Here is a 20,251-nt window from a genome sequence, read left to right as displayed (position 1 = left end):
TTCGAGTTTTGTTAAATAAAATCAAAGAAGTCCAAGGCTATAGGCCAGGTGGCTGCGCAGAGTCCACCACTGCTGCAGTCCATGTCCGCCCTCACCTGGTCGTCCAGGGGGAGCTCGCAGAAAGCCGGGATGTACTTGGCCCACTCGACGAGCACCAGCAGCTGCTCCTTCATGGACTCGCACACGTCTGTGATGCTGGCAATCTTCTTTGCACGAATGTCACCATTGATCCCAGAGACAGGAGAGGTGATCTGCAGGAGAAGAAGGAAAATGCTGGGGATGGCTGGGCCCCCCACTTCACTTTCTGTCCTCTGCACAGAGTCCCCTCCCTAGAAAGTTCCCTTGTATGAAATGGGGGGGGGGCGGTGTGCTGGACTGTGGGTACCTTCCAGCTCTGAAGTAAGCACAGTGGAAATGGGCAGAAGGGAGGAGGCACATGTGAGGGAGAAGGGCCCCCTCTGGGCCTTCGCCTGCCACATGTCCCCTGCCTCCTCCTCTGCCAGCTTCTCAAAGCCCCAGGGAATCTCTCAGCTCTTGAGGAGAAGCACGGCAAAAATCATCATCCTCATCTGATAGAGGAAGCAATCACGACCCAGAGAGATGATGTGACTTGCCCAAGGTCACACAGGAGGGGGCTGTCAGAGCCCCAGTTTGCCACCTGTGTCCACTGGTCCACTGCTCTGTTCCCTCAGGGCTACGCTGATCTCAGGCCTTCAGTGAGAGCAAAGACTGTTCTTGACCTGCGGAATGCAGGCAGCAGGATGAACTAGAAGGTGCCCCAGAGCACCAGACCTGGGTTCGAGTTCTGTCTTTGCTGCTAAATCGACTGTGTGGCACTGGACTCAGTTTCCCTTCTGTGGTATCCGAGGCCCCTTCCATATGCTACTCCAGGGCCTGGCTGGGGAAGACAGAGGTGGAGGAAGTATTGGGGGGTCCTCAGGTGGGTGGGAGGGTCACCCGGTACCTGCTGGGATAGGACTTCTGCCTGCAGGAGCGCATTGATGGAGGGCAGGCTGCTGTCCTCGTAGCTTGACCTTCGAGTGCTGATCCGGTCCCGTTCATTTTGGACAGCTGTGAGGAGGCAGGGGGAGGTGAGGAGGAGGCAGGGATAAGTGGGGGTGGGGATGGGGGTCCCATGACTGATGAGGGAGGGGTGAGGCGCAAGAGGAGAGAGTTCAACCCAGAAAGAGATATTGCTGCAGGGCGGTTCCTGGGTGAAGGACACACAGTTGGGAATGGGAATAGGCGGAAGGTGTCCAGGGGACAGAGCCCAGATCAGCACATGGGAACAAGGGGAGATGCATTGTAATTTAGCATGTGGAAGCACTTTCCCAACACCAGAATGGCCCCCCACACAAGCAGCCAGCTGCAGGAATGATCTGCCCATCACCAGGGGAGTTTAAGGCAGTGATGACTTGATGGGTCTTGAGCTTTGAAGATTACAGAGTTTCAAGCTCTGTTTTAGAAAAGGGTTGCTTTCTTTTCAAGTGAAAGTGGATAAAACAAGCGAAGTGAAGTTTCTCTCTCCTGCCTGCTCCCTGCGCTCTTTCCCATCTCAGGAGCTGGCAGGCTGATTCTTCCAGTCCCTCAGGCCAAAAGCCTCGGGTCTTCCTAATCTTCTCTTTCACGCCCCATGTGCTCTCAGTAATCCTTGCAAAGCAGACACAGCTCCCACCTGCTCAGGGCCCCACGGTCCTCCCCGGGGTTAGCACAGGCCTCCTCACGGGTCTCCTTGCTTCTGGCTTTTCCCCTCTGTCTGTGCTCCTCTCAGAAGACAGAGGTACTGGTTCAAACACACCTGGACACCCTCCTGCATCAACCTGCCTGACGGGGCATTCCTCATGCATGCTCTGCCCCTTCACCCGGCTTTATTTTTCTTCAAGGCATTTGCTGTAGAATTACTTGTTAATTTCATTACTATTTATCTCTCTGTAAGAAAGAAAGCTCTAGAAAGCCAGAACTTTGTCCCTCTTGTTTACTGCTGTAGTCTCGGCGACTAGAACAGAGCCTGGCACACAGTAGGTGCTCAATAAATATTGGCTGAGTGAGTGAAAGAAGGTTTGGGATGAGAAAGACACTAATTCTTTTTTTTTAGACAGACTCTAATTTTTTACAAGCACCCTATTTCTTTATGAGACATTGACATCCCAGCTATTAGACTTTCTCTCTTTTATTTTTTTTATTGGCTATGTAGACTTTCTCTTGATTTCACACATTGCTGAAATCAGAGAATGAAATTGGCAAAGGGCCACAAAAAATGACTGTATTGTGTAATGTTGACTATACTAATTATCCTGATTTGAGCATCACATACTGTACACAGGTATTGATATTTAACGCTGTACCCCACTGATATGCAATCAGTTATGTTCCAGTAAAAAATAAATAAATAAAATAAGGACAAGACAGAAAAAAAATAGAAAGTCCGATAGTCTGAACTGAGCCCAGTAGTCAGTGGGGTATAATAGAGGTAAGAAATCTCCCTTCACAGACCCCATCTTGGACAAGGGCAGCCCGGAGCACACTCCCCTGCTCCAGGTGACACTCGGCCCCTCCCGCCAACACCCCTCCCACGGCAGCCCGGCCTGGCAGCCGCCCGCACCCACCAGGGCGCCGAGTGGCCCTGGCGGGTGGAATGAAAGGGCTGCTGTAAGCAGCTGCGGATAGGGCTCCTCAAGGTTAGGCCGGTGTTATCAGTGCCCGGCGCGAGCTCAGTCACGGAATGATGTTTTCCAAATGTTTGCCTAGTATTAGCAGGGTCGGGGACCTAATGTAACTTCTATTGAATATTAACTGACCGGGGCAGAGACAGAGAGCAGATGAGCCTGTCTTCCCAGAGAACCACTGGGTAGGGGTCCCTGGGGGGCTGGGGCAGGACTTCTGAGGAAGATCCATCAGATGGCCCCTGGCCCATCACCAACTCACACCTCCTGTTACCCCTACTTTCTGGGCTGGGTTTCTGATGCCAGGAACTGGATGTTTGTCCTAGGCTGGACAGCTGAAGCCCAGATAGGTGTCTGTCTCCCTGTCGTTGGGGTATAGAACAGAATTGTCAGCTCACTGTTGGCCCATTGACCCCCGGGTTTCTCCCCAGAATCTTTGTCCCTCCAGGGAACCCCCTTCCAGCCACTATGGAATATCCTCTTGCAAAGATTTACAGGCCTATGAGCGCTGAAGCCTTTCCCTGAGGTGGAGAGGAAGTTTCAGGAATCTAGATCAAAGAATATACCTCCCAAGCCGCTCACTACAAGTTTTAATCCAGGGAGCTTGGAGTCTGCTCAGCTTTGGGGGGCTTGAGTTCCGGTCCTGACTCCACCCCAACCCATCACATCATCTTTCTGGCCTCAGTTTCCTTATCTGTAAAGTGGGAAGGGGTAGATCTGATGACCTCTTTTAGACCCAGCTTGTCTATAAATCCCGCATTTCTAGCTCATGCTTTCCAGTCCTTAAGGGAGTATTTTTGGGTTTCAGTCCCCAAATCCTCCTAAAACCATCAAGGAAAAAAAAAAAGAACAACAAGGGAGTATTTTTGGGTTTCAGTCCCCAAATCCTCCTAAAACCATCAAGGAAAAAAAAAAAAAGAACAACAAAAAAAAAACTTGTACCGAATCTCCTGATCAGTGAGGCTTCCACCGATGGTTTCTCTTGGCTTTGGGAACTTCCCACCTAGGCTGAGGAGGGGTGTTGGGGGCTGGAAGGCTTAGGTAGAGCTAGTAATACCCTAACTTCCCAGGGCTTGACTACAGTGACAACTGAACACTCTGCTTCCATGGCCCGTTCTCAAAGTGACCAAGTGACTGCATGTGTCATGATCTTCTGTCACAATGGTGCATGTAAATAAGCACCAGTGTTTACTAGCTCACACTCACTGGCCACCGGCCAGCTCGCCTATCCTCCTGGAAGAGTGCCAGTTTTCCTGGGCTGGGAGCAAGTGGCTATTTTCACAATAGCCTGGGGCCCTCACTCCTTTTCCAGGAGTCAAGATGTGGGGCCTGCTGCCTCTGTGGCAGCTCAGTTGAGGACAAGGGGACAAACACACATATCCTGGGGGGTCGGTGAGTATATAGCTAGACTCATAGACATCATTGTCCAACCCCTCATTTTATAGATGGGAAAACTAGAGCCCAGAAGGGGTGGAAACTTCCCTAAAGTTACACAGGTGAAAATGACTCTGGATGTTTAATAAGACATATATACATAGATATAAAGACTGACCACATGCAGGATCAGGCCACATGTAGCATAGGTAGGTAGCCACCTGCTCAGATGGACTGCCAACCCCTCTCCCATCTGCCTGTCACACGGCCTGAAATTTCAACATGAGAGATTCATTCTCTCAAACACAGTGCCCTCTGGACAATCATAGTGCCTAAAATATTAGGCAATCGGAATAACAGAATCAGTGACTATTAGAACCATAGAAGTTCGACCCTTAGACTGTAGGTCTCTATCTTCTTGTCTCCAATTTTTCATACATGCACCACACTTCTCACTCATAGCATTTCTCGTTGCACAAAGTGGTTCTGAACTTGAGGTAAGAGTGGGGAAGAGAGGCTCAACCCCATGGAAAATGGGGGTGAGGTGGGGCGGGGAGGCAGAGGCATGTGAAGTTTGAAAAAGCTCCTCCTCCACTTGGAGAACCCCTGAGGTCTGGATGTTAGTATTGTGGTGTTTAGACCAGGAGGGGGCCCTGGAGTCCACCCACTCGTTCATCAGGATCAGCACGCCCAGACTCCCCAACTGAACTCATGAGCTCAAACCGAGGCCCTGCAGGGATAAGGCACAGAAGATATTTCCAAGGGAGGAGGCAGAGATGGGATGGGGAAGAGGAGGCCGCCCAAGCTTTGCTTCCCCTCCTGCTCAGTTGGCCAGGGCAGGCTGAGTACCTGGTTCCTGCTTCTGGGGTGGGGTGGGGTGGGGTGTGTGTGTGTGTTTGTATAGGACTAGACCAAGGGTTTGGCTGGTATGGCACAACTGTGTGCTAGAAACGAAGCTGGGAAAGGTGAGTTGAGGGGAGAAGGAAACAGAGAGATTTGAAAATAAACTCAAGTTATTTTAAAAAGTAGTGAAAAGAGTTTTGCTTCCTGGGCTTGGGCTAAAAACAATTTTACATGTTCCTGGGGTATGGAGGACATAAAGTAGGCAGCATCAAGGTGTTGCCCAAACAGCATGAAGCTCTGGGTTCAAACCTCAGACCTTCCAATGACCAGCTGCGGGGCCTTAGGCAAGCTGCTTAACCATTGTGGGCCTCAGTTTCCTCATCTATGGAAAAGGGGTACAGTAACAGTCCCAGCCACGTAGGGTTGTCACAGAATGAAACGAGCTATCCAATGTGGAGAAAGCCCAGCTCCGGTCTTCCCAGACTCCTCCATCCAGGACCAGTCTGATACTTCGTTCCCACTTCCAAGAACTGAAAACTTGGGAGGTCACTTGATACCCAAGAATGAAGACTAAGAGAATCGGGGTGCTTGTCCCTGGGACAGGAGCTCAGAAATAGAGCTCCCCCCTGCTGTTCACATTCATGAAGTCTGGTAGGTGGGTATTTGGATGTTAGTAATGTCATTCTGTATGCTTTTCCTAACGTTCGAAATATTATACTAACAAAAAGCACCCCACTTGGCTGCAGGCAGACAGGGGTGGTTGCTGGGTGCCCCAAGAGCTGAGAGTGGGAACTTATCTCTTTGAATCTTTCTCAAGACCAAGCCCAGCCGCTCCCTATGGTCAGATTTACAGGTCCTCCCTCCTCTCAGCCATTAGCCAGTCAGCCTGGGGCTTGTCACCGAGTCATAAAGTGTGGCTACAGTTGTAAATGACTGTCCGGGAGCTGCAGGTGTGGGTGGGGCGGTGGGGCGGTGGGGGAGGGCGGGGGCTCACCTTCCTTCTTCATGCCAGCCCGGAAGCACTTCTTGAGCCTGCAGTAGCGGCACTGGTTCCTCTTGTCTTTGTCCACCACGCACTGCCGGCTAAATCTGGGGAGGCTTTGGATGGTTGGATGGAGAAGAAACAACCTTCCCCTCTTAGAACGCCACTAGGACCCTGGCCATCTGGTTGACCTCCAGCCTCCTTGCTGTATCCCTTCAGCTGCCGGCTAAATCTGGGGAGGCTTTGGATGGTTGGATGGAGAAGAAACAACCTTCCCCTCTCAGAACGCCACTAGGACCCTGGCCATCTGGTTGACCTCCAGCCTCCTTGCTGTATCCCTTCACCCCAGAAGTTCCCCTGCTGACCAACCAGGCACTGGAGAGGTCCTAGGGACTCTTGAAAAGTCGAATACTGTCCCGCTAAGCAAAGGGAAACGGCGGCTCAAAGAGGCGACATGTGGACATGGGTCACTCAGCTGGTCGGTGGTAGAGCTGAGTTGGGAACCTTAGCCTCTTGAGAACCAGAGCACTGCTATTTCCACTACATCCAATAAAAGCCCAGAGCCCACAGCAGCCTCCTGGTTGAGGCTTAGCATCAACACTTGGTCCACCTAAGCCTTTCTCTGGAGGAGGACATAAGGTAGAGGCAGTGCTGCACAGTGGTTATGGGTGAGGCCCTGAAAGTCAGCCCTGGCTCTGCCATTGATTCAAGCTGGGTGACCTTGGGCAAATACCTAGCCCTCCAAGCCACAGCTTCCTCATCTAGAAAATGGGAATAATAATAGTAGCCATCCTCAGAGTGGTGATGACAGGTATAACGAGACAATACACGGATGAGGCTTGGCATGGTATCTGCACATGGCAAGTGCTCACAACTGATAGCTGCTATGATTTTCTTATTGTTGTTAACCAGAATGGGAGATGCTTTTGAAAGAGGGATCTCCAAGGCCTTGGGAAGCCCTTGAGGTAGGTGGAAGAGCCTGGGGTCAATTCCCTAATTGTCCCAGAGAAAGCACCAGGTTGGAGGATGGACCCATGCTTTGCAGCTTAAGAGGAGGCTTGACCTTCAGCCTCATGGATCCTTATTTGCTGACTGAGAAAGGTAAGAATGGGATCATGGGAATGGTTAAATACATGCAAAGACTTAATATGGTACCAGGCATATGGTAAGTGCTCAATAAAGAGCATCCAATAGCTTTACAATCAGCAAATGGGGTTCCTAGAATAGATGTTCCCTCCTGAATCTGCAAGGCTTAAGAAACTAGAGAACCTTGACAGCCTTGAAGGGCAGATGCCTCTGGAACCTATTCAGGGAGAAGACAGACCCTGGAGGCATGAGCCCAAGTGCACCCATCTACCAGCTGGAGAGATCGCGGCCCAAGAAGGACACCTCACCTGCAGGAGTACATGTGGTTCTTCCTCACGCTCCTCCGGAAGAAGCCCTTGCAGCCGTCACAGCTTGAGGCACCATAGTGTTTGCCCGTGGCCCGGTCCCCACAGATGGCACACAGGGCGCTGACACCCAAGCTGTTGGGCGCGTTGAGGTTGGCGCCTTCTGACGGGGACGTGTCTGCACCAGAAGAGAAGGGAGTGGGAAGTCGGAAGCCAACGGGAGCCGTGTGGGGATCTTTCCAGGGCTTCAGCCTCAGCCAGACTTGGGGGCTATTCTGCTCCATCACCTCCTCCGTCACCTGCTCAGTGACTTTGAGCAAGTCACTTGGACTTTTGGAACCTCAGTTTTGCATCAATAAATTGGGGATGGTTGTGACTCTGACTTCACAGAGTCGTTTGAAGTTCTGCTTCTCCCCATGGTGGAGGCTACTAGTCCTGGCCTCCTCTCGGAAGGAAGGAAACCTGACTCCTCCTAGGGTACATATGACCCTTATAGACTCCTAATTGGGCAGAGGGGGCCATGGAGGGGACAAATACTCCCCCAGCTTCTCCCAGAACCAGGTCCCTCATTTCACTCTGAGTGACCAGGGCTGGGCAGATCTCACCTTGCTGCCCAGGACCCTGCAGACTCTCCTGGGAGCGGGGAAGACATGCACCAAGAACATGCACTCATTTGTCCTCCTAGAATGGTCCTGGTGAAGGGCTGGGCCCTTCGAATGCCTCCTGTCCTGGAGGCAAAAGCTACTGCATCTACATAAATGCGAGGAGAGGGATAGGAGGCAGGTGGCAAAGGGGATCTGAATTGGGTGCTAGGAGTCTGGGCCCTCATGCAGATGCCACCACTAACTTGACTGTGACTTCCGGGCAAATTCCCTTTCCTTGCTTCAATTTCTCCTGGGCCTCAGTCTCCCCAAAAAGTGAGTAGTTCAACTGGTCCAGTTGTTTTCAAGTTTTTAAAAATTTCAGTAGCTCTCTTTTTTGTAAGCGTATCTTCCACCAAGAATAGACCCTTTGGAGAATATGATAAACGCTGTGGACCATCCCCCAGAAAAATGCACGTGTGTGCACACCACACAGAATGCACACACACACACACACACACACACACACACATGTTTTCATAGAAACCCTGAATCTGACCTTATATTCCTAAGGGGACATCCAGTTCAGAACTGGAGAGGCCATAGCGCTAGAGTTAAGAGCAGACTCTGAGGGCTAGCTGGTTAGCTCAGTTGGTTAGAGCACCACATTATAACACCAAGGTCAAGGGTTGGGATTCCCCTACTGGCCAGCTGTCCCCCCTTCCCCACCCCCATCCCAGAAGAGCACAAACCCTGAAGCCCTTCTGCCCGGGTTGAAATCCCAGCTTGCCCGTTTCTCAGCCAAGTGCCTCTCGGGGTGTGCTAGTTCCCTCCTCCGCGCCTGTGTTTTCTCACTTGTAAAATGCAGAGCCTAGGAATCCCCTCACACCGTTATGCAGACTCAGGGAATCAGTATATGGGAAGAGCTCGGCACACAGTAAGCACCGCATCAGTGTTTGTGAGATAAAGATATTCTGCAGGAGGAAACTTGGAGCAGGGGCTTCCAACCTCCACACACAAGTGGACACTGCTGCATCTCATTTCTGCCATCACCTGGCTGCACATCTCCTGAGGCTCCCAAGTGTGCCCAGGAGTGCAGCCCCCTCTACTTGGTAAATTATTCCTGGAGACGGGGATAATTGTTAAGCAGCGTTGGTGCCCTTTCTCCCTCTGCCTCTCCTCCCCCGACCATTGGAGAGACCTGACCCCACAACTCCCAGCCATTCGGGAGAGGCTGCGGAAGGAGATCCCACCTCCTGGGAGGATGGGCTGGGAGCTGTCAGGTATCATCTCCTCCCTGAGGTCAGCCCACCACCCCATTGTCCAGGTGAGGACACAGGCTCAGAGAGGATAAGTGACTTGCCCAATGTCATAACGCTGCTGTTAAGTGGAGGGGCTGGATTTGTAGCCCAGGTGTGCTGGACTACTCCGGCCAGTGCTACACTTGTTGGGGTGTCTGCTGGGGCCTCTAATAAACAAGGACCCCTTGCTGCAGCTGTTCCTGAATTGGGGGTGGGGGAGAGATTCCTTGGAATCTCCTTGGAGCTTTGGGGCCAACAGCCCAGATGTCTGCAAAACACTTTGGGGGACAACCTCACATACCCCTAACTCTCAGACCACTTAAAAACTCCAGTGGGGAACACAGACCCTTCTTACAGATGCTCAGAGTCCTTGAGACAGCCCATGTGGGGGCCAGGATTGGTTACCAGGGTGCAGCACTCAGGCACCTTATCTTATTTATCCTCTGGTTAGCCCTGGGAGGCAGCACTATTATTTATCCCCATTTTACAGATAAGCAAACTGAGGATCAGAGAGGAAAATGTCTTGCCGTGTTCCCACAGTTAGAAAGATCCATGCCAGATTTGAGCCCCAGTCTTTCTGGCCCCAGAGCTGCAAGCTGTCTGGTCTTTGGGACACCCGGCTGAGGGGACTGGCCTCTGCCTCAGGAGCACACAATTCCGGGCTCTGAAGGGGTGATGGGGCTGGCCCCAGGAGCAGCCTGGGCTGGATGGTGGCCAGGGGTGCGGCAGCACATTCTGTCCCTGTGGGGTCACACGACAACCTGCCTAGTGCAACAGCAACACGTTTGCTATTTCCATCTTGTTTTTTTCTTGAGCCCCTCACATGGTCCTCAGACACTCCTGAAAGCCAGCTAGCCAGCAGGCCTGGGGTGATGAAGCCCATTCTGCAGAAGACACAGAGGCCAGGAGAAGGAAGGCAACGTGCCCCTGCATGGCGGGGGTGGGTGAGCACCTGCTGAGACTGAGCACGGGCAGTGCCCAGCTGCTGCCGCCTCTTTCTAACTGAACTAACCACAAGCTTTCCAGACCTCGGCCTAACACTGGCTGAGCGGCTCAGAGCCATGGAAGGAAGGCTGGTGGCAGGCTGACCTCGGCTGGCTGCCACCTCTCCTCTATGGCTGGCATGGGACCCGTTAGGGCTCTTCCCCTCCTGGAACTTCCAGGCCTCCTCCCTTCCCCCACCTTATTGTGGAGGAGAATCGACCACCCCCTACAGATATGCCCTCAGTGATGTTGGAGCGGATGCATAAATCTGGGGAGAAACACACATGGGCAACAAAATCTGCACAGAGACAAATGGATGAGCTGCGGATGTGAATCTCATTTGGCAAGTGGCAACTTCAAAAACCTGTACATCGTATCTGCACAGCAGAGTGCTGACTCCCCCCTCCCCCCGGTACAGAGGGTGTGCACACATGCACAGCAGTTTCAAACATGGGCATGCGGCAAAACGTTCATACAGGACATAAGCGCAGAAAGCACAGGGCACACGAACATAGCCACGTCTACAAACATGTGTGATCAATGACCCACATACACGTGTACAAACACCCACAGCCACATGTACACACTCACAGTCACTTACATACATAAGCAAGAGAAACACAGGCACCCCCCAAAGACACAAACAACCCACACAAATGGAAACACACAGAACACACACAAATGAACACAAATACACAAATGTATTCCTGCAGATACACCTCTGCCGATACAGCACCCCACCACACCCACACAATTACATGGAACTCATGATCACACACATGAACACATACACACATGATACACACACTGCTGAATTGACTTCTTAGTTAGCAAAACTTCCCTGAGAACTCCATTTTCTCTAAACTCCAGTTCCCCTAGGAAAGTCCCAAAGACACCCTGAAATGCAGTTATGCCTCCAACCACTGTCTCTGGGGGATGGACGTCCCTTTCCATCTCTCTGGACCTAGGCCCAAGAGGCTCGAGAATGGGCTGTGTTGGGCTGAATGACGGGAGCTGGACAACAAGAGAGAGCTCACCATCAGGTCCCTGCTCCCAGTGACACATTGAGCAGGACAGCTGTTAGGGAACAGGTACTGGAGGACCCAGGGGGAACACCTAGGATCAACTTTTGCTGGAAATTTGCTCTTACAGGCTTTCACTCACCCAGAATGCCTCTGGTTGTTGTACCTGGGCACGTCTGCCTCACCTGGCAATACCTGTGCTAGCAGATAAACCCAACCTACCATTTCCTACCGCTTGCCTCCCACCCCAAAGTTGAGCACCAAAGATCTGCTCCCGTACCTGGGCACACCTGCCCCCACTGGCACACCTGGGTGCACCTGCCCCCACCTACCATTGCCCATCGTCAACACCTGCACATTCTCAAATTCCAGAGTGGTGTAGGCTGGGTCCAGCGCAGCACTGTAGTCAGCCATGTCCATGTCGACGAGGGTTTTGGAGAGGCGCATTCTCCCCTGCCTCCACACCTCGGCCACCTGCCCTGCCCAGGATGCCCACCCTGAAGGCTCTGGGCCCTGGCCCCCGCCCTCTGCCCTCCCACTGCCTCCTCCCAGGTGCCTCCTCTGCCTTCCTTCGTTTCAAACCGTCCTCTGGGAGGACCTGCCGGGAGTCCTGGCCTAGCCTCTGCAAAGGGGTGGAGGCTCCGTTGGGGAGGGGTGGGGGTTAATGGTTAATCGGTCCCCCGCTGGTGGATAGGCTGGGTGGGGCTGCAGGGATTTGGCTGTTTGTTGGTTTCTGGCTGACACCCGGGGTGCTAATTACAACTGTTGGGGCCCAAACTCACCAGTACTCAGTTATCAGTTCTGAAGGCAGGCACTATAAGTCACTGGCAGTCACTTGACCCCTGACTCAGCCACCCCCCAAGCCATTGTCGCCCCAAATCGGGCATTCTAACTGATACGCTCAGACACCGACATCCCACCTCCAAGGTGCCCTAATTCAATAACTTCCCAAATCATTGACTTCTACCCTCAGTGCTCTTGCTGAGATAAAGCTGCTTTGTGGCCCGTGAATACAAAACCTAAATCCCAGGCCCCAGACACCGATCTTTTGGGTCCTCGTTCTGGGAGCTCCCTTTCAGTTCCCTTAAAGTTCCTCTTCTTCCCCCAGGAGCATAATGGACTGGAAGTCTGGGAGGGCCAGACTCACCTCTAGTCCCCCTCCCCTGCTCCCTATGACCCCACTATGGCCACCAACAGCCCCCACAGCTCCCAGCTGCTCTGGCCAGACAGACTCCATCTGTGATTTCCCTGTTACATTCCCCCATTTCCCTTACTTCCCACCCCCACCCAGGACAGGTGGAGCCAAGGTTTGCAGCCCCACAGACCTGGGTTTACATTCGGGCACCTAGCACCTGCTAATTGTGACTTTGGGTAAATGATTCTCCTCTCTGAGCCTCAGTTTCCTTCTCTGTAAAATGTACGATCAACCTCAAAGGGTGGTTTGAGTGGTAAATGACAGGGCATAAGTCTAGGTCCAAGTGGCGCCTGGCAAACGCCTGTTCTGTGTCCTTCTCCCTCTACCCCTCTCCGTCTCTCTTGTTTCTCTCCACCACCCCACCCCTCCGGCAGGCTGCATGTACACTACCTGTGCAGTCGCGCAGAGCCCCACTTAGAAAGTCCCTTGCTTGGTTTAATACTCTGCTTTTACCATCTTGAAATTCTTCATGATTCTGGAACATTTTCATTTTGAACTGAGACCCCCAAATTATGCAGCTGGTCCTGTCTGTCTTTGGCTCCTGGCTCGCCCTCTTTTTCTCACCTCACCTCCACCCCCCAGCCCTCATTGCCTTCTGTGCAGATGCTTTCGAGGGCTCCCATCTAGCTGGGGACGTAAAGTCACAATGCAGAAGGTAGAGAGCGAGGGCACAGGTAGCAGGGCCTGAGACTTCGGAGGCCTAGGAGCCCGTCCTCCTCTGCTGGCTGGCAGGGCAGTTTGGAGGGACATCCGTGAGCAAGAGAGGGTGAATTAGGGAGACAGCCAATGAATGAGTGGGTGGGTGGGAGAATTAGGAGTGAGTCGAGTAGAGACAGGGTGAATTCATGTGTGAGTTGAGTGAATGAGTGAGTTAGTGAAAGAGTGAATTAATGAGTAAGTGGAGTGAATGGGTGGGTGAATTAATGAATGGGTTAACCAGGGGAGAAGGGCATGTGTGTCAAAGGGTGTGTGGAGGCATCCTCTCCGTATTCTTCCAACTATTAGAAGCCCACCCTCTGCCCTGCTTAGCTGTATTCTCCCCTTCCCATCCTACCCCTGGAGCTGAGACAAGGGGGGGCTGCTGTTTCCTGGGGGATCGAGGGGGGCAATTGTTGTGGAGGAGAAGAGAGGCTGGATTTGGTGTCAGGAGTCCTGGGTTTAGGAACTAGCTCTGTCACTATTTGGATGGCTTTGTTTAAAACACATCTCTTCTCAAGGCCTCAATTTCCCCATCTGAAAAATGAGGAGATGATCCTGGACCAGCTGTTTGTTAGTCAGGACAAGACTCTGAGGGAGGGAAGAAGAGAGATGCCCCCCAACCCACACTGTGAGATTTGATAAGGCCTGAAAGAGACTTCAAACACTGGCGGTTCCTCCCATGCCCCACCCAGGGAATATCTGATCCCAGCTCCAGTGGCCTTGGGAGCAGTGCTGAGTTGAGCAGAAAAGGGAGACATGACTAAGGGATAAACACAGAAGAGATGCAGAGAGCAGCTCTGGGAGTGGCCTCTGAGGGCTGACCCCAGGTCCCTGCCACCTGTCTGGAACCTGTGACAGGCCACTCACAGCTACTCTCCACATGATCCAGCAATACACAGCCTACAGGTACAGTGTCTCATCAACTCTAAAAGGCACACTTCCACTTTCTGAAAGTGGAATGTGATTGCTGACATGTCAGTTTAATCCTAATAAAAATAACTTCATCTTTCTATAGATGACACTTTGGAACCTGTGACAGGCCACTCACAGCTACTCTCCACATGATCCAGCAATACACAGCCTACACGTACAGTGTCTCATCAACTCTAAAAGGCACACTTCCACTTTCTGAAAGTGGAATGTGATTGCTGACATGTCAGTTTAATCCTAATAAAAATAACTGCATCTTTCTATAGATGACACTGAGATTCAATTAAATAAGGTCTGCGATCAACCTGGATCCATTATACCACACCACACACATGACCCATGACATATAAGAACTACCAGGTGAACAGCCTGCAGACGATGAGCTACTAAGTACGCAAACCACGACATACATGAGTTACCAAATGCACAACACGCACGACAGCCTATGAGGCACATTCCAGATTCACATCCCACCACACCACAACCTACCCCATAAGTAAATCTGTGCACTCTTCACCTATACATTGCACAATCTATCACACGTGTGATTCACCCCACCTTTAGTCAACTCCAAACAATACCTTCTAGATACACCTCCCTCATATAAGTGACACACCACCTATAACATCTACTGGCTCTGTGACCTCGGGCATGTTGTTATTTCTTTTTTTTTTTTTTTCATTGTTACCATATAGTTTATTTAAACCAAACTATGATAATGCAGAGAAGAGACTGAGGTGGTAGAATCTTTGTGGATTACGATGCAAAGTAGTTGGATACAACCACACTCCAGTACAGACAATCAGCTGTATAAATACAAAGAACACAAGACACAAGACAGTTCACAGCTTCTTGCTTTGCATTCCATCTTAAACACACGCATGTTACAACTTTACACTTGCAATTACTATTCCACATATTTTCTGATAATGGCTAAGGATGCAGTGATCCCATCCTCCCAACATAAGCAGACCTTGGTCTTGCACACGGAACACATAACAACCCTTAGTACATAACGTACAGAAAAATCCTTAAAAATCAGATTAACGGTGTTCCTCCCGTTATCTGAGGAAGAAAGGGAAGTGGAAAAACAAGACCTCAGGGAGCTTTAAATATATAGTACCCTGAGGTCTTAAAAGTTTCATTCTCTTTCTCCCAGGGAAAAATTTTTTAACTAATGGAGAAAAGAAAGCAACATTGCAACGCCCTACAATGAGAAAGAACAGAATCCTGACAATGCTGAGATGCTACATACAATAAACAGCAGGCAGCAGAGCAAATGCCACAGGATTGGCTTGGTTTTTATTCCTATGCTTATAAAAAAAATTAAGCTTCTTTGTGTGGACTGAATGGGCGTTAGCCTGTGGGTGTTGGTCTTCAGGGTCTGTACACCAGCAGCTGTCTACACGCCAGGAGCTTCCTGCAGCAGGCCCCATGGCCCGCTGTTTGCATGAGGCAAACTATTATTTTGAAGCCTTGGTTTCTCCTTCTGTAAAATGGACCTAACCTGTCGTTTGTTGTGAAGTTTAAGTGAGATTGTACTATAAAGTTCTTAGCTCTTCTTCCCACTAGACCCCTTTAGAGGCCACAAACCTTGAAGTCAGACAGATTTGGTTCAAAATCCAGGCACTGCCAAACTCTGTGGCCTCAGGTTCTACCTCTCCCAGCTTCAGTTTCAGTATCAGGAAAATGGGATTAATGCCTTCTTCGCAGGGATGGTGTGGGCATTAAATGACTGAGTATAGATGTACAGTGCAAGAGCAGCGATGATCATCATTGGTCACTGTCTCCTTGACCTGCTGGCCACGTAATCTGTCAGAATCAGGAGCCCTGCTCAGGAGAGCTCCCAGGCATGCATGCCCAGCCATGAGCAAGCACTGGCCTCGAGGGCATCCATTTAGCAGCCGTGCCTTATCTCTGCCCTCCTCTTGGCGTGGAGCTCTCAGGGGATAACAGAGACCTCGGAGCTCACCCGGAGGCCCAGCTCCTTTATGGTGCTACAGAAATGGAGACCTTGAGAAGGGAAGCAGGGACTTCTCTGAGCAGCCAGGGGTTGAGGGGTTGCTGCAGCCCCAGCTGGGGGCCGGCAGCTCTCATGCCTCTGCTGCAGACAGTGGTTAAGGAGCCGCCACTGCGGATCACGTCGTTTTTCTCTTAAATGATAACAATGGCTACTGTTTACAGAGATTGTGTGCTAGGCCTTGTGCTAAGAACCTTCCATCTTGTCATTTTATCTGCCCATGGAGGTAGGGACTGCTGTCACCACCACTTTATAGGTCATCAAACTGAGGATCAGAGAGGTGAAGTGACATGCCCAAGGCCACACAGACTGTAACCAGAGGGGCTGTCATTTGGAACCAAGTCTGACTCCAGAGCTTAAAGGCTTCACCCCTCTCTATGCTGCCTCGCTCCTGGAATCCTCCAAAGAACTTCAGAATTCTGGACCCTGGGGCTGGTGGTTTCACCATCTCGGTGCTGCTGAGGAGCTCGTGGATCTGAGAAGTAAAGGACACTGTCCCTGGGCACTAGCAGGTTCAGAGTCATTGTGCACACACCTGCCACCCCAGAGCTGCCTGGCTGCCCCTGGGTGCTCATCACTCCACTATCTCCTATCGTTCCTCCAACCCACCACCCGGGGAGTGGTGCAGGGAAAACCGGGACTTATCAAGACAAAGAACAAAAGTCGTGGGGGAAAGAAGCCAAGAGCCATCTCCACTCTAAAGTAGGGCCCTTCAGTTTCGCCCCTTTGAAATTTCAAATTCCAGTTTGTGGACAAAGTCCTAACTATCTCACAATATATGTCCCCAACCACTGACCAAACTCCAGTCCAGCAGCCACCTGGCCTGAAGCTGGCCTGGCCTTGCCGCTTCCTCTGGCAGCTCTTGAGGTCTGGGCTTAGGGGTCCTGGGCCAAATGGGGTCTGCCCGGCCATCCCTGCAGCCCTATTCCAGCCTACAGGGACACCTGCCTCCCACCTGAGAGGACAGTCCTCTTCCTGGAGCTGGGATCTGACACTTGCTGGTACCAACAGCAGATACAGGTAGGCGCCCTCCCTGTCTGGTCATCTTTCCTTCTCCTTGAGTTTCTGAAACACTCATACCGCCCTCTGCACCCTGGGTGCAGGCCACCATGGCCTTACAGAACTTGAAGACTGGAAGGGTTGTCTCAGCTAATGCACCACACTGAGGTCTTCGGGAAAGTGGCAGCTGGCTGCAGGCTGAAGTGTACAACCGGGGCACAGAACTTGGCCCCTCATTGAGCACCAGAGGGTGGAAGGGACTTTCTCAAGGGACATCACTCAGCGATGGCGGGTGAGCTTTGTCTTAACAAGGAGGCCTTTGCTTCGCAGCCCTCGCAGGCCCTGGCAGCACCGTGGACAGTGGCGTGTTTGTTCACTCAGTGGCTGAGGGCCACTCGGTTGCCACAGAAGTATTTCCGAGAGGAAGATGAGGCAGCGTGGGGCTGAAGGCCATTGCATTTGGAAGGAAACAACATTCATGTGGTTAACTGATAACTGGGCCCCATCCCGGGCCTCTGGAGGCCTCCTTCCTCCCCCGCTCTCCTCAGCATGATTAAGACGAACTTACCTGCCTGCTAATCATTGCTGAGCCTGTTGATTTTGCCTTAAAAAATTAACTGGGCATGAGTTTGCGGTTTGCCTCACCCCTAACCCTGAAAAGGCCTGGGTGGGCAGGAGGCCTCCCGGGTTATGCAAGAGGCTGCTGCCTCCCCACACACCGCCAGCAGCCTCCTCTGCCGCTCTCCAAAGAGGGGGTTTTGCTCAAGAGTCAACAGTCTGCTTGCTCCCCTGCTCTGGGTCCTGAGCAAATTTGCTCTGTTACCAAATACAGATAAAGGCAGCAGGAGAGAGCTTTCCAAACAGGGATGCGAAGTGGCAGATTTGGGCTTGGGATTTTGGAATTCTGCAGCGTCAGAGCTGGGAGAACCTTTAAGGAGGACGTGGCTTGGAGCTTTTCAAACTGGGTTCTGAGGTTCGCAGGAGCCAAGGGAGGGTATCCGCAGGCCCTGTTTCAACCAGAGACTCCCTCTTAGATGAGATCTTTAATATTTCATGTGAGAGTTGGAAAACCACTGGTCCAGCTTCATCCCCTCATTGTACAGATGCAGAGAGGGAGATCTAAGGAGAGAAGGTCACTCCAGGTGTCCTGGGTCTCCAGCTAGGATGTGAGAGTTGGAAAACCACTGGTCCAGCTTCATCCCCTCATTGTACAGATGCAGAGAGGGAGGTCTAAGGAGAGAAGGTCACTCCAGGTGTCCTGGGTCTCCAGCTAGGAGGGGGATGACCAGATCTCTCTGGCCTTGAGTGATGTGTTAAAGGACACCAGGGAACAAGATGGCTCTGCAAATGACCTCCCCTACCCTTGTCTCCCTCCCCTCCAAGGGCTGGCTGGAGGCAGAGAGGTGCCTAAGAGCCACTGGAGGACCTTGTGTCCCATGGGCCCTCTGAGGAGTGTCACCCGCAGCCATGAACTGTGAACCAGGACTCCATGTCATTGCCTGTCTCAGCCACGTCCTGTCTCTGGAGGCATCGGGCCCCAGAGAAAGATGCAGAGACCTTCACTGACTCTCTCGACCTCTCTGAGCCTCAATTTCTTCACCTGTAAATTGGGAACGACAGTACCTAATTCCTAGGGTTGGAGCGAAATATGTCCATTGCTAGTCACAGCCAATGTGTAGAAAGCTGTTTTAGGGCGTTGCACGTGTTAGTTCATTAGTGCTCACAGCCACTCTGTGAAGTAGGCAATGTTTTCATTATCGCTTTACAGACCGAAAGCACAGAAAGGTTGAGTTCTATGCCCAGCCTCAGACAGCTAATAAGAAACAAGAGGTGGAATTCCAACCCAAGCAGTCTGGTTCCGGACACTGTGCTCCTAACCCCAAGGCCACCCTGCCCTTCCAGAGCTGCCACCTAGTGAGTGCCCAATGGAAGTGGGCCAGCAGAAGGGCATGGGAGCCACTCTGGTCAGAGAGCAGGGCCCTGTGCAAGATGCTGACCACAAGCTGAGGAGGTAGGTTAGAGTATGGTCTGCAGAGTGATCAGGAAAGAAGCCAGGAGGACTTGGGTCTGTGTGGGTGGAGCCTCCCTGTGGGCTGCCTCCTGCCAGGTGGCTTGTGACATCTGGGATGAGGCTATTGCTGTCCTGTTTGTGTTCATCTGTCCTGTTTATGCTCCTGTCTTTATCTATGGGGTGACCTTGGGAGTTAGATGGGGCCCGTCCTGCCTTAATGGGGCCTGAAGGATGACGGGAGTCCCTGCCTGGCCCAGGCCCTGGTCTTGGGGGTGAGGAATAAACCCCATCTCAGAAGCCACCTTGGTCTCTCCACACCCTTGTTCTGAGGGGCCCCAGGGATTTGCCTGGAGGTCACTGAGGTGAAGTGTTTGAAAGTCCTGAGACTAAGGCCAGGGTCACTGCATACATTGGTACAAGCTGCTCACTGCCCAAAGGTTCCCAAGACCGGGGGATACTGGGGGTGGAAATCTAGCTCTTGTTCCACTTGCCAGGCCAGACGCCCATGGCGATTTACCTGTCCAGAGGGGGTGTCCTTTTCTTATTTGCACAAAGACTCCATCTCTGGTTCCAGCCACTGTGTGACCTTGGGCAAAGTCACTTCCCTCCCTGGCCTAGGATTCCCATCTGAGAACTTTGGTCTAGCATAAAGCACAGATACAACCCTGACAGTGAAATAGAATCATCTGGGACCTTTAAAAAAATACAGATGCCCAGGCTTCATCACAGACCAATGATCAGATCTTGGGGTAGCAGTTGGCAGTGGTGGCGGTGGGGTGCTTGGCATCAGTATTTTTTCACGTTCCCAGATGATTCTCATGTGCAGCCAAGACTGAGACCCTCTGTAGGAGGGCTTGAAATTTGGAGCAGGAAAAGCCTAGATGGGCAGCCAAGTTCTACAACTGACTGCAACTTACTAGTCAAAACTTCAGGGAGGCTCAGTTTCCCCATCAGTAAAATGAGAAAGATGATAACTTCCTCATAAAGTCAGAATGCCAATTAAATGACACGATGTTCAGACAGTGCTTGGCACTGTGTCTGGCATGTAGGGAGCTCCTGATTCTTGGTACCAGTGACTATTATTGCTGCTATTGGCAACATGAGATTGGCTTAAAATAAAGGGCCTTTTCAGGTCAAGCATTCGGTGACTTGGGGCCAGCCTTTCTGTGTTCTTTGCAGTCAGTTCCTAGTACATGGGTCTCAATCTTGGCTGCACATGAGAATCATCTGGGAACGTGAAAAAATACTGATGCCAA

The 20,251-nt window shown here is 51.6% G+C and overlaps 1 protein-coding gene across 4 annotated transcripts in view; it reads right to left on the bottom strand.

The window, feature by feature from the left end:
* The window catches only part of HNF4A (hepatocyte nuclear factor 4, alpha), a 61,375-nt gene that overhangs the window by 12,345 nt on the left and 28,779 nt on the right, over positions 1-20,251 (bottom strand). For 2 of the 4 annotated variants that reach the window (XM_008580773.1, XM_008580775.1), the window contains exons 3-6: positions 7,257-7,431; positions 5,875-5,969; positions 965-1,071; positions 96-251 (exon numbers count right to left, since the gene is read on the bottom strand). In XM_008580773.1, coding sequence (XP_008578995.1) covers positions 96-251; positions 965-1,071; positions 5,875-5,969; positions 7,257-7,431 — 533 coding nt within the window. Of the gene's footprint in view, positions 1-95; positions 252-964; positions 1,072-5,874; positions 5,970-7,256; positions 7,432-11,473; positions 11,718-20,251 lie in introns of those variants that run through there. The other 2 variants (XM_008580774.1, XM_008580776.1) reach the window with 2 other exon arrangements.

This window comes from Galeopterus variegatus, unplaced genomic scaffold (genome assembly GCF_000696425.1).
Source record: "Galeopterus variegatus unplaced genomic scaffold, G_variegatus-3.0.2 Scaffold2157, whole genome shotgun sequence".
NCBI lineage: Eukaryota > Metazoa > Chordata > Mammalia > Dermoptera > Cynocephalidae > Galeopterus > Galeopterus variegatus.
This window is presented reverse-complemented; position numbering and strand designations above follow the sequence as displayed.